The sequence below is a fragment of the Podarcis tiliguerta genome (assembly GCF_965153285.1).
Source record: "Podarcis tiliguerta genome assembly, chromosome: 10".
Taxonomy (NCBI): Eukaryota; Metazoa; Chordata; class Lepidosauria; order Squamata; family Lacertidae; genus Podarcis; species Podarcis tiliguerta.
Window position 1 is genome coordinate 65312356 of NC_139543.1, and position 13857 is coordinate 65326212.

At 48.6% G+C, this 13857-nt stretch overlaps 1 protein-coding gene across 1 annotated transcript in view; it reads right to left on the minus strand.

Annotated features, from left to right (window-relative positions):
- The window catches only part of LOC310658849 (store-operated calcium entry regulator STIMATE-like), a gene marked incomplete at its 5' end in the record, with an annotated part of 43247 nt that continues 29390 nt past the window's right edge, over positions 1–13857 (minus strand). The window contains 4 exons of the mRNA XM_083401218.1: positions 1–568; positions 6331–6447; positions 11621–11704; positions 13544–13656. Of these exons, the coding sequence (XP_083257344.1) occupies positions 452–568; positions 6331–6447; positions 11621–11704; positions 13544–13656 (431 nt within the window). The 3' untranslated portion in view covers positions 1–451. The remainder of the gene's footprint in view (positions 569–6330; positions 6448–11620; positions 11705–13543; positions 13657–13857) is intronic.

A 13857-nucleotide genomic window follows, 5' to 3' on the forward strand; every position in this document is an offset into this window, starting at 1 on the left:
TTTACGATTGATCTGTACAGTTTGCGTGCCAGAAGAGTCTGCTCCAGAAATACAATCTTGATTCTTTCAAGGATGCAGTGTTACCATTCAGACCCAAACAAAATCTGCTACCAGCTGGCCAGCCAGAATCAAGTCAACCCACGCTGTCTCATCTGCGTGAGCACAGCCCAGGAGAACAAAATGCAACCAACAATATAATCTTCTGTTGATCAAATACCCGACACCAGACTCCCGAGAAAAGGCCAGGAATGATGGAGAATCCCATGCGCATTATCACTTTTGGACGCAATGGGATGGCGCCACCTTGTGATCCTTATTTAAATGCATAATTGCCACAGACGCTCCACTTTCCAGGAAAACCAAAGATGGACGCATCATTTGCGAAGCATCCTTATTGAAGGTCTCTCAGTTGCCGCTGTCCCCTCCTTTTGGCTCAGCTCGCAATCCCCATTTAAACCGAAACCGGGTGGTCCAATGGTCTTGTCGTAGGATTGACTCGGAGGAAAGACCCTGACTGTTCCTGGTCGCTTGCAGAATGGTCAAAATCCACAGCCGGACACAGCAGCACCTGCAAAACCAAGGCAGAAAACCAAGATGCCAACTCAATTCTTATTTCATTTATATAGTGCTGCTTTTTTAATCGTAACAGGTCACCGCATATTGCATGTTTTAAACCAGGGAAATTTGTATTTAAATGTTTCAATGGGGTTGTTTTATTGTGTATCTTAATTAATGCTTCATATTTTTAATGTTTGTGTAACGTAGCCCATCTAGAAGAAGGAAGACTCTGATCCTAAACTGTTGCAGCCACACTCATTTGTGAGAAAGGCTTCGGGAGTAAAACCTGAGGTACAATCCATACTCGCTGCCTTGTGGGACAATTTGGGGAAAAGGAAATCCTATGGAGTAAACCCTACCTACTCAGATCAGATTAAAAACTTTAACATATTCAATTTAATTTTTTTAATTTAACTATTTACTGTTTGTTATAATAAAACCTTTAAGCGGCTAACAAAAAAAACCCCATTAAAATCATCAATAAGAGACTGTTAAAAGCAGGTATTTAAAAGATAACGGTAAGCTTAGTAAAGGTAAAGGGTAAAGGGACCCCTGACCATCAGGTCCAGTTGTGACTGACTCTGGGGTTGCGGCGCTCATCTCGCTTTATTGGCTGAGGGAGCCGGCATACAGCTTCCAGGTCACGTGGCCAGCATGACTAAGCCGCTTCTGGCGAACCAGAGCAGCGCACAGAAACGCCGTTTACCTTCCTGCCGGAGCAGTGCCTATTTATCTACTTGCACTTTGATGTGCTTTCAAACTGCTAGGTTGGCAGGAGCAGGGACCGAGCAACGGGAGCTCACCCCGTCACGGGGATTCAAACCGCCGACCTTCTGATCAGCAAACCCTAGGCTTTGTGGTTTAACCCACAGCGCCACCCGCGTCCCTTAACAGTAAGCTTAAAACAAATTAAAACACATGCCGAGCAAATTTGATCACAACACTGACCAACCCATGGCCATCAAAAACGGATGGATTGTTCTGTAATTCTGATGCTGTTGCAGAAAGATTCAGCTTAATGGCATCCCCTGCATTGCCCCAATTTACCGTATTTTTCGCTCTATAAGACGCACCAGACCACAAGACGCACCTAGTTTTTGGAGGAGGAAAACAAGAAAAAAAATATTCTGAATCTCAGAAGCCGGAACAGCAAGAGGGATCGCTGCGCAGCGAAAGCAGCAATTCCTCTTGCTGTTCTGGCTTCTGGGATAGCAGTGCAGCCTGCATTCGCTCCATAAGACGCACACACATTTCCCCTTACTTTTTAGGGGGGGGAAAGTGAGTCTTATAGAGCAAAAAATACGGTATTTAATCACCGTACAATCCTATACACGTCTATTCAGAAGCAAGTCCCATTGAGTTCAACAGGGGTTACTCGCAAGGTGCATAGGACTGTTTAGAGAATGTAATGCAAACATTCAGCAGAGTGCCTTGAAAGCTCACCCCCGGAAAAACAGGGTAGTTAACAATGTACCAACAGCTCTTCTTGGCTCCAGCACAAATGACTGTTTGTTCCTTTCTTGTCTACCTCCCAAAGTTGCACGTTCATTTGCAGAAAACGGAACAGTAGGATCTGCCCGTGTTTTAGTTACTGTTAAGGGTGGAATCGGCAGGAAGGTGAAGGGTGGGGGTGGGGAGGAGGCAGCCCCTGTGATGACCAGAAAGCTAAAGAGGAAATCCAAACACAGTGAACATCCTCCCATTTAAGGAGGAAGTGGGAGAGGATGACAAACACCACAGTATGTAGTGCCTAAAGTCGTAAGGGGAAAAAAAGCCTTGCAGGATCAGGCCAGTGAGCTACCGATTTCTCACAGTGGCCAAGCAGACACTCTAAGGCAGGGGTCAGCAAACTTTTTCAGCAGGGGCCGGTCCACTGTCCCTCAGACCTTGTGAGGGGCCGGACTATATTTTTTTTGGGGGGGGGGGGGATGAACGAATTCCTATGCCCCACAAATAACCCAGAGCCACATTTTAAATAAAAGCACACATTCTACTCGTGTAAAAACACCAGACAGGGCCCTACAAATAACCCAGAGATGCATTTTAAATAAAAGGACACATTCTACTCATGTAAAAACACACAGATTCCCAGACCGTCCGCAGGCCGGATTGAGAAGGCGATTGGGCTGGATCCGGCCCCCGGGCCTTAGTTTGCCTACCCATGGTCTAAGGGGAAGAATGGAACCAGGATCCGAGCTTAACAGTTCGCTCCTGGCTTGCAATTTCCAGCAATTGGCATTCAGAGGCATACAAAATGTAGCCATGAATTTGCCTAAAGGTAAAGGTAAAGGGACCTCTGACCATTAGGTCCAGTCGTGGCCGACTCTGGGGTTGCAGCGCTCATCTTGCTTTATTGGCCGAGGGAGCCGGCGTACAGCTTCCGGGTCATGTGGCCAGCATGACTAAGCCACTTCTGGTGAACCAGAGCAGTGCACAGAAATGCCGTTTACCTTCCCGCCGGAGCTGTACCTATTTATCTACTTGCGCTGGTGTGCTTTCGAACTGCTAGGTTGGCAGGAGCTGGGACAGAGCAACGTGAGCTTACCCCGTCGCGGGGATTCGAACTGCCGACCTTCTGATCAGGAAGTCCTAGGCTCTGTGGTTTAGACCACAGCACCACCCGCATCCCTTTGATGAATTTGCCTATTCCTCTTTAAAGCCATCCAAGGTGGTGGGCATCCCTTGGGAGTGAGTTCCACTGTTTAACTATATGCTGTGTGAATAATTGCTTCCCCCTTCTGTCTGCCCTAAGTCTTGTCAAGCCAGTCAGTCAGTCCCCCTTTCCCAAGGAATTCTGGGAAATGTAGTAGTGTGAGGGGAAACAGGGTCTCAGCACCCTTATCAAGCTACAGCTCCCAGGATCCTCTGGGGGAAAGACGTGACGCAGCGGTTCTCAACCTGTGGGTCCCCAGATGTTGTTGGACTACAACTCCCATCATCCCTGAGCTCTGGCCTTGCTAGCTAGGGGTGATGGGAGTTGTAGTTCAACAACATCTGGGGACCCACAGGTTGAGAAAGGCTGGTTTAAAGCAATATAATACTTCTGTCCTCCTAGTGGCGCAGCAATAAAAGTGCTTGCACATTTACAAAGCTAAGCAGGGTCTAGGGTGGTTTGAAACCGGGTGGGAGACTGAGTGTTGAGATTCTGGCATTGCAGGGGGTAGGACTAGATGACCCTTGGTGTCTCGGGAAGATCACCTCAAGGCTGCTAACACGGTGGTTTGTCTTCACCTGTGGAGATATACTCTATTGTCTCTTCAGACAGATGGGTGCAAAAAACCCATCCAATGTTGTTGTTGTTGTTGTTATTATTATTATTATTATTATTATTATTATTATTATTATTATTTTATTATTATTATTATTATATACTTGAGTTTCTAAAAGTACGATTTCTAGGCAGGTTTTGCACATTTCTCCTTCCAGAATGAGCAGCAAGCCTGGCATTTATTTCCTCGCAAAGGAAAGCAAAGGAGATGCTTCTCTCGATTTCCTTTTTTTAACAATTATGGAGCTCAGGCAGGACTGCATGAATATTTGGTCTGCCCCTATTCAAGCCGTGCAGGAGCTGTATACGTGCCCCCTCTGCCGCACTCCGCACTGCGAAGAATGGAGAGCTTTATTTCAAAGATAGGACCTGAAATCTAAGTGGGGTGGATAGCTCTTGGCGCCTGCTTGCAGCCAGACCTGATCAATGCGGATAAAGCTCTTGACCAGAAGTGAAAGTCTCTACATCTCTTTGAGGAGCAGGAGGAGAAACTGAAGGGAAATCTGTTCCAAGTATTTTCAGCTGAGTGAGCAAAGAAGAACTATGATTAAGATCGACCTCAACAAATCCTTCACGTTCCAGAGGGTCCGCTTGCACGCTGCTATGTCTAAAATTTCTGCGGTTGATGTTTGTTTTAAATTGTTTTGCAGTGGTTCTCAACCTGTGGGTCCCCAGATGTTGTTGGACTACAACTCCCATCATCCCTGATGTTGGGAGTTGAATAGAATTCAGAATGCAACAGTCTGATTGGTCCTAGAACAATAGGGTCCAGAATGCAGCAGTCTGATTGGTCCACAGGAGCCACCCAATCCAGCTCCAGGTGGAAGTGAATCCGCAACCAGATTGGCCTACAGGTGAATCCCGGAATTAGCCAATCACGTGGGGCCCATTGTGTAAATAATGTATATAAAGCAGACATTCTGGGGGAACTTCCATTCCTCCTCACCACTATGAGCTGAATAAAGAGCATGAAATCCACTCTCGACTCCGAGTATATTTCACCTGAGCTCTGGCCTTGCTAGCTAAGGGTGATGGGAGTTGTAGTTCAACAACATCTGGGGACCCCCAGGCTGAGAAAGGCTGGTTTTTGAGGCTCAATTTTTAATTGCCCTGCACAGAGTGAAGGTCTCTCTATACAGTAGACAGAGGCAGCGAGCCAACCACTGTCTACTGCAACTAGGAGGGCTCTTCCTCTTCCTTCCTGCTAGAATTTGCACATTGCCAAAGATCTGAATTTTCAATACAAACACACGCAGTCCCTGGAAACCGACAGGAGCGAGGTTAAACGACACAGACAACGATCAACTACCCTCGTTATGCCCTTTGACCATAATGCCATATGCAAACAGAGACATGGGATGCTACAAACACAACCTCCGCAGGGGCCCAAGTTGTGTTAGCAAAGGCCGAGAACAAAGACCTGCCGGGAAAATATTATGGATCTTTTCCTTTGAACTTGCAACGAAGGTCGTGGAGGACACTGAGCCGAGAGGAAGAGCTTCCTTGCCTGCTTTTGGGAACAACAGGAAGATTTCGACCTGTCTGGTTACTGTCCATTGCCTGCATTGAATGTTCTAATGTGGGGTGGGGATTTCCCCCCACTTTTCTTAAGATGGGTATTTCTTCCTCGCACCAATTCAGTGAGTCACCGCTGCTCATTTTATGGCGGAAAATTGAGAACCTCACAAGAGCTTCTATTTCATCCTTTGCCAACCAGATGCCCCGCAGAAGTTCTGGAACAGGAGGAGGTACAGGGACCAGGAGTTGTCCTGCAAAATATCTGGAGGTTTTACTAGGATTTTAAAGGATGTTTGCCTTGCGCTGGATAGCAGAGCAATGCCCATTTTTAGAATCTTGTGCTTGATGCACACAAAATCAGCTGGACTTTATTTTCCTTTTAGAAAATCTTTTCCTTTTACAAAGGTAAAGGGACCCCTGACCATTAGGTCCAGCCGTGACCAACTCTGGGGTTGCGGCGCTCATCTTGCTTTATTGGCCGAGGGAGCCAGTGTACAGCTTCCGGGTCATGTGGCCAGCAGGACTAAGCCGCTTCTGGCGAACCAGAGCAGTGCACGGAAACGCCGTTTACCTTCCCACCGGAGTGGTACCTATTTATCTACTTGCACTTTGACATGCTTTCACACTGCTAGGTCGGCAGGAGCAGGGACCGAGCAACGGGAAGTCACCCTGTCACGGGGATTCGAACCACCGACCTTCTGATCGGCAAGTCCCAAGCTTCGTGGTTTAACTCACAGTGCATGATCAGAGACAGCGTCCAGGAGAGCCGAGGTCCACACGGGGGCATTCTGCCTAGGGCCCTCACCCCCTTCTTTCGAATTAGGGGGTGATTTATGGGCACAGCAGGCAAGGGCAGTGTTCCCCATTTCCTTGGGGCAACAAGGGAGGCTGCCTACTCCCATAACAGCCTCTTAATTACCCCGTGTGGGTCGGAGAGATGGTATTGTCAGCCATCTTCCAATGCGCCCCCTAGTGGCCCCCCTCACCTGGTATTCTTCATCCCGCAAAGCTCGTGAGATTTCCATCACTCCACTGATTTCAAAGCTTTCTTTCTGCTTGTGCTTCTTCATGATCAAGCTGTCCACTGCCCAGAACATAACAGCCTTAAAAAGAGAGAAAAACAAAGGGGGGGGGACTATTAATACAGATGTACCTTGGTTATTGAACAGCTTAGTTCTCAAATGTTTTGGCTCCCGAGTGCCACAAACTGGGAAAAGAGTGTTCCGGTTTGTGAACGTTCTTTGGAACCTGAACCTCCAACGGGGCTTCTGCAGTTTCCGATTGGCTGCAGGCAGTAGCGTAGCGTGGGTTGTCAGCACCCGGGGCAAGGCAAGTAATTTGTGCCCCCTAACCCGGGGCAAGGCAAGTAATTTGCGCCCCCCCCGCTGCACTGTCCCTCCCCCAGATAGTCCCTCGCTCTCTCTCCACTCCGCACCGCACGCCTGGCACCCTCCCCTCCACAGTGGGCGGCGACCCGGCGGCTCGGATCGGATTCACACAGCCAGCACTGCAGTGAGAGAGAGTGAGTGAGCCAGGTAGGGGCAGAGAGCTGCGAGTGTGAGCACCCCCGCCCCCCGATGTTGCGCCCGGTGCGGCCGGCCCCCCCTGCACCCCCCACGCTACGCCACTGGCTGCAGGACCTTCCTGCAGCCAATCTGAAGCCACACTTTGGTTTCCGAATGTTTTGGAAGTCGAACGGACTACCGGAACAGATTCAGTTCGACTTCCGAGGTACAACTATACTTGAAGAACAGAGGGACAGGCATTAGGTTCTGTACTTCCAGGGCAGAAAAACTGAAATACTTCACAGAAGATAGGCTATACTTTGTTATTGCTGTTGTTCAGTTTTGGGTCCCCACTAAAATGTAAAGAAGATTCCATGTCAGGACAGTGGTACCTCAGGTTACAGAATCCGCTACCCCAGAAATAGTACCTCGGGTTAGGAACTTTGCTTCAGGATGAGAACAGAAATCGTGCTCTGGCAGTGCAGCGGCAGTAGGAGGCCCCATTAGCTAAAGTGGTACCTCAGGTTAAGAACAGTTTCAGGTTAAGAACGGACCTCCAGAATGAATTACCGCATTTTTCGCTCTATAAGATGCACCAGACCATAAGATGCACCTAGTTTTTGGAGGAGGAAAACAAGAAAAAAAATATTCTGAATCTCAGAAGCCAGAACAGCAAGAGGGATGGCTGTGCAGCCTGCATTCACTCCATAAGACGCACACACATTTCCCCTTACTTTTTAGGAGGGAAAAAGTGAGTCATATAGAGCAAAAAATACAGTAAGTTCTTAACCCAAGGTATCACTGTCCAAAAAGAAAAAAAACGCAAGAAAAGAACAAGCAGCACCCAGACACATAAAACAAAAGCCAGCGTTTTGGAGGGTGGAGCAAATCCTTTCATGGTTCCCTGGCAGGACTTCAAGGAACTCCTTTACAAAAAGCAAAAGTTAAGAGTGACTGATCAGAAACAAAGCCATCCTGTGTTTCTTCTAAGCATTTAAACCGAACGCTCTCCTGCCACAGGGCTCTGACATCAGAGACATACCGCTGTAACAGGGGCATAGTGTAGGGGGTGCAAGAGAGGCTGTGGCCCCGGGCACAGATTTTTTAGGGGGTGTGAAGCGGGCACCCTCATGCAGGCACCCCCCAGCACTGCACAGCCTGGCGCTCCTGTTCTGGCATTGGGGAAACCAACGCTCATGGAAAGGAGCACCAGGCCATGCTGTGCTGGGGGCCTGGTGTGAGGGCACCTGCTTTGCACCTGCCAAGTGCTTCATCGGCTGCCCAGCAGGCGGCAGGGGGTGCAGTGTGTGGTTGTCGCTGTCCCCAAGCGGAATTGCAAGGCTCAATTCTGGGGAAGCTGGCGCGAGAAGGGGGAGACAGCCGTGCCGATCGGGGCTGGTGTGGCCTTGATGGGGGCTGGGCAGGCAAGGTGGGCTCTGTTTGTGCCCTGCCCCTGGCATGGGCACTCGTGTGTGTGTGCGCACACACACAACCACACATACAAATGCTCCGCCGCTGCACTGTAACCTAGCGACTATTACCGTATTTTTCACCCTATAGGACGCACCCGACCATAGGACACACCTTGTTTTAGAGGGGGAGAACAAGAAAAAAAATCTCCCCCTCTCTGCGCAGCGCCCCTTCAGCGAAGCGGCAGGAGAAACGGAGCCCCTTCCATTTCTCCTCCCACTTAGCTGAAGGGGCGCTGCGCCTTAGCTGAAGGGGCACCTACCCTTCAGCGAAAGGAACCCGAAGCCTCCGGAGCGCAGCAGGAGCTCCCGCTGCGCTCCGGAGGCTTCAGGCAGCTATCCTTGAAGCCTGGAGAGCGAGAGGGGTCGGTACGCCCCGACCCCTCTCATTCTCCAGGCTTCAGTGAAGGCAACCCGAAGCCCCCGGAGTGCAGTGGGAGCTCCCACTGAGCTCCGGAGGCTTCAGGTGACTATCTGGAGAGTGAGAGGGGTCGGAAAATGTGTGTCTTATAGAGTGAAAAATACAGTATTTCTTGTGAAGTGGTCCCCAATTGTAACGTCAGCACAAATACCGAGGGTAGAGGTAAAACTGAGTTTTGGTTGAGAAAACAGCTGCAACGCACTCAACTTACATGATCCCAAAATGCTTCATTGCAAAATAATGACTGCCTCAGTTTGGAAAAGCAGGTAATAAATGATAGCAAGAAATTAATTTATAATGAGCTCATGTAGTAACACTACGTGCCAAATGTTTTTATGCCCCTCCCGGGCTGATGGCTTCCTACTGCTCTGCCAGTTTTAACAGCAGATGAAAATGCTCTACGTCTTCTTCTTTTTTAAAACAACAACCACTGTACGATTTGTCATTTGATAGAACAATCAGGGATGCAGATAGCAGCTTCTTGGTTTTTTACTAGAGTGTTTTTATAGCTCCAAGTAATTCTGTTCTGTCAGATATGCAAAAAAGCCAGCATCCTTAATCCAGATACTTTATCACGACTTGCACTTGTATTATATATCCTTTAGATTTCTGCAGACATGCAAAATGCCTATTATTTTCCAAACTCTTGCTTCTTATTGAAGAGAATTTGAGAAGGCAACTTTCTGGTTTTGTTGCCTTACCAAGAGGTCTCCGGACTACGGAATCCGTGGGTTCAGGTCAGTCTCCTCCCACCTCTTTTCCCCCAGGCCTCAGCACAAAAAGAGAGGGGTATTTGTTCATCTTCATCTGGGGCAGACAATTAATCTTTTTATTGCTGCATTGAGCTTCCAACCTCAGCGTCAGCTTCCCAGCTTCAGAAAGAGCCAATCGCCATTGCTCTGTGGCAGAAAACCTGTTTCATATGCAGAACGTATTGATTGCTCGAGGTATGGCTGAGAGCCCTGTCTGAAATCCTGTTGCCAGTCAGCATAGCCAATACTGACCTAGATTGACCCACAGTCTCCACTCAGCATAAGGAGGGTTTCCTATGTCATCATGAACCAGTATGGCATCGCTGCCAATCAATAATGGACAAATCTGTCAGTTTCAGTCTCTCTCTGTTTCTCATGTTCGTCTTTAAAGCTCAGTTCTCCATCTCAGTTTGTGGATTTATTTACCATATTTTTCGCTCTATAAGACGCACCAGACCACAAGACGCACCTAGTTTTTGGAGGAGGAAAACAAGAAAAAAAATATTCTGAATCTCAGAAGCCAGAACAGCAAGAGAGATAGCTACACAGTGAAAGCAGCAATCCCTCTTGCTGTTCTGGCTTCTGGGATAGCTGCACAGCCTGCATTCGCTCCATAAGACGCACACACATTTCCCCTTACTTTTTAGGAGGGAAAAAGTGAGTCTTATAGAGCAAAAAATACAGTATTTTTTAGTCTGCACGAAAATGCACTTGCACTTTTATCTGTAACCCTGTAACCCCCTTTTCAGTCCTGCCAGGGAAAAAGGCAGGGTATAAATAAATATACAGTGGTACCTCAGGTTACATACGCTTCAGGTTACAGACTCCGCTAACCCAGAAATAGTGCTTCAGGTTAAGAACTTTGCTTCAGGATGAGAACAGAAATCGGGCTCCGGCAGCGTGGTGGCAGCAGGAGGCTCCATTAGCTAAAGTGGTGCTTCAGGTTAAGAACAGTTTCAGGTTAAGAACGGACGTCCAGAACAAATTAAGTACTTAACCTGAGGTACCACTGTAGTTTACATTTATATTTATTTAATGCTAATTTCTCCCTCACATTTTTATAAGCAGTTTGCCCTAGTAGACGCAGAGCTGTAGCTAGGTGATCTTGCGCCCCTGGCAGAACCGTCCAGATTGCGCCCCCCAGCCAAGAACAATAGGGGAACCCCTCCCTCATATCATATAAAGACCCTCTATTAAAAACCTTTTCTTATAAGGCAATAATCAATATTTTTTATTTATATGCATACTTATGGGCATATTTTAGCCGATTTTGCACCCTGCCCTCACCTGCACCCATGGCAGGGGCCTCCCTCGCCACCCCTTAGCTATGGCCCTGAGTGGACGTATTTTTGCAAAGCAATTTCACCCAGTATAATGCACTTCCATTACACTGTTTTGCACAGATCTATGCATTTCTAAATGCACACTTTGACCCAGTAAAAAAGGTACCCCTGCCCGTACGGGCCAGTCTTGACAGACTCTAGGGTTGTGCGCCCATCTCACTCAAAGAGGCCGGGGGCCAGCGCTGTCCGAAGACACTTCCGGGGCACGTGGCCAGCGTGACATCGCTGCTCTGGCGAGCCAGAGCCGCACACGGAAACGCCGTTTACCTTCCCGCTAGTAAGCGGTCCCTATTTATCTACTTGCACCCGAGAGTGCTTTCGAACTGCTAGGTTGGCAGGCGCTGGGACCGAACAGCGGGAGCGCACCCCGCCGCGGGGATTCGAACCGCCGACCTTTCGATCGGCAAGCCCTAGGCACTGAGGCTTTAACCCACAGCGCCACCCGTGTCCCCCACTTTGACCCAGGGCATGTACTTAATCTAGGCATTACGTGCTTGAAGAGAGCAAGTTCTGAAGGACGACTGTGTCTCAGCACACTTCCCCACCCCCCAGCAAGTGTGAATTAGGTATGTGTGCCTTTAAATATAACAGAATCAAATTTCTCCCCGATTCATGCCTCCAGTCCACCTGGCTTTCCTCAGAGCCCAGCCACCACCTCATATTTCCAAAGGCTGAGGTCTTCCTCCACATCAGTATTTTATCACAGGGTGAAAATACCCAGCCACTTCAAGATTGCAGCCTCAAAACAGACATAAAGCTCAAGATTTCCTCCCAGAAGTTACTCACGTTGACTATAAAAGGGAGCACAAGCATCACCAACACCAACTCCAGCTGTGGATCAGGAATGTAGTTCAGAAGAATCTCTTGAAGCTGGAGAAGGCATAAAATACCACACACCTTTCAAAGAGATTAAATGCATCTTGCATGCTTACTAAACAAGGTCTGGTCCATGTGATCCCCTTCAGATGTTAGGTAGGACTACAAATCCCATCATCCCTGCCCACACTATCTAGAGAGGAAAGGATACGTTTACAGTTGAGGACATTCACAAATGTTGCCCTTGCCAAGTCTGAAAACATTACAACTGGCTTCGCACAGAGTTGGCGAGTTTCAAGCCCAGCGGTTCAGGAAATCTAGAAACCCAAGTTGTTCGCGATTTTTCTTTCGTCTCACAATGATCTACAGATTTTTAAACTGCAGCCACGCATCACACTCAGCCGTCCCCAGCCCACTTGGGAATGCGTTTGCAACAATGTGCGAATCAGGGATGTGGTGTAGTGGTTAAGAGCGGTAGTCTCGTAATCTGGGGAACCGGGTTCGCGTCTCCGCTCCTCCACATGCAGCTGCTGGGTGACCTTGGGCCAGTCACACTTCTTTGAAGTCTCTCAGCCCCACTCACCTCGCAGAGTGTTTGTTGTGGGGGAGGAAGGGAAAGGAGAACGTTAGCCGTTTTGAGACTCCTGAAGGGGAGTGAAAGGCGGGATATCAAATCCAAACTCTTCTTCTTCTTCTTCTTCTTCTTCTTCTTCTTCTTCTTCTTCTTCGTGGTTAAAGGTAAAGGGACCCCCTGACCATTAGGTCCAGTCGCAGACGACGCTGGGTTGCGGCGCTCATCTCGCTTTACTGGCCGAGGGAGCCGGCGTACAGCTTCCAGGTCATGTGGCCAGCATGACTATGCCGCTTCTGGCGAACCAGAGCAGCGCATGGAAACGCCGTTTACCTTCCCGCCGGAGCGGTACCTATTTATCTACTTGCACTTTGATGTGCTTTCGAACTACTAGGTTGGCAGGAGCAGAGACCGAGCAACGGGAGCTCACCCCGTCGCAGGGATTCAAACCGCCGACCTTCTGATCGGCAAGTCCTAGGCTCTGTGGTTTAACCCACAGCGCCACCCGCATCCCTATAGTTTTCCCTATTCCTTCCTTGCGAGCAGATCCACAGGTTAAAAACAAACTCAGGGTTTCAGGTGTCTCGTCTGTTGCTCAAAGGAACGCATCACAAAGCTTATACCCAGAACAAAGTTAGTTGGTCTCTAAGGTGCTACTGGACAGTTTTTTTGTTTTTTTACAAATTCACCCATTAGCCATGCATGAAAGTATGGGCGACTCCACTGAATCTAACCCAAGAAGTATCTCTAGAGCAGGGGTCAGCAAACTTTTTCAGCAGGGGCCGGTCCACTGTCCCTCAGTGGGGGGCCGGACTATATTTTTTGGGGGAAATGAACAAATTCCTGTGCCCCACAAATAACCCAGAGATGCATTTTAAATAAAAGCACACATTCTACTCATGTAAAAACACGCTGATTCCCTGACCGTCCGTGGGCTGGACTGAGAAGGCGATTGGGCCGGATCCAGCCCCCGGGCCTTAGTTTGCTTATCCATGCTCTAGACTAAGCCTACCCATGCTCTAGACTAACAGTATCATACCGCTTTAAGCAGTTAGGGCTGGGAATTCTGGGAATTGTAGTTAAGAAGGGTGCTGAGAGTTGTTTGGAGACCCCCTCTTCCCCTTACAGACCTACAATACCCAGAGTTCCCTAGAAAGAGGGATTGTTTGTTTCGCCACTCAGAACACTGCAGCTCCCTTATCCAACGGTAGTTCCCAGGATTCTTTGGGGGAAAGCTTTGGGACGGCTTGTTCCCCTCCCTGTCCTCAGGCCAAGCCTTTTCTGCCTCCTCTTTTGGAATAGTTAACATACACCTTTCTTACCTTCGTCCAGCCAGGAATGAGCAAGACAAGGCCAACTGTCGTCTTCTCAAAGACCATAATCAACAGGTAGAGGATGCATTGTCCAATCCAAGCAGCTGCTTGTGGAGGGTCACCTGGAAGAAAACGAAACGATGGAGGTGAACCCCAAGTCCGTGGACCTATAAAAGAATCGGCAAAGCTGACAAGGAAGCCAATCACCCAATAGCACTCAACAACCACCAGCCGCTTTCTCCTTTACACTGATGCATATCTGCAACAGCCATTGTAGTACAGTGGTTAGAGTGTTGGACTAGGACCTCGTAGAGCAGGGTTCG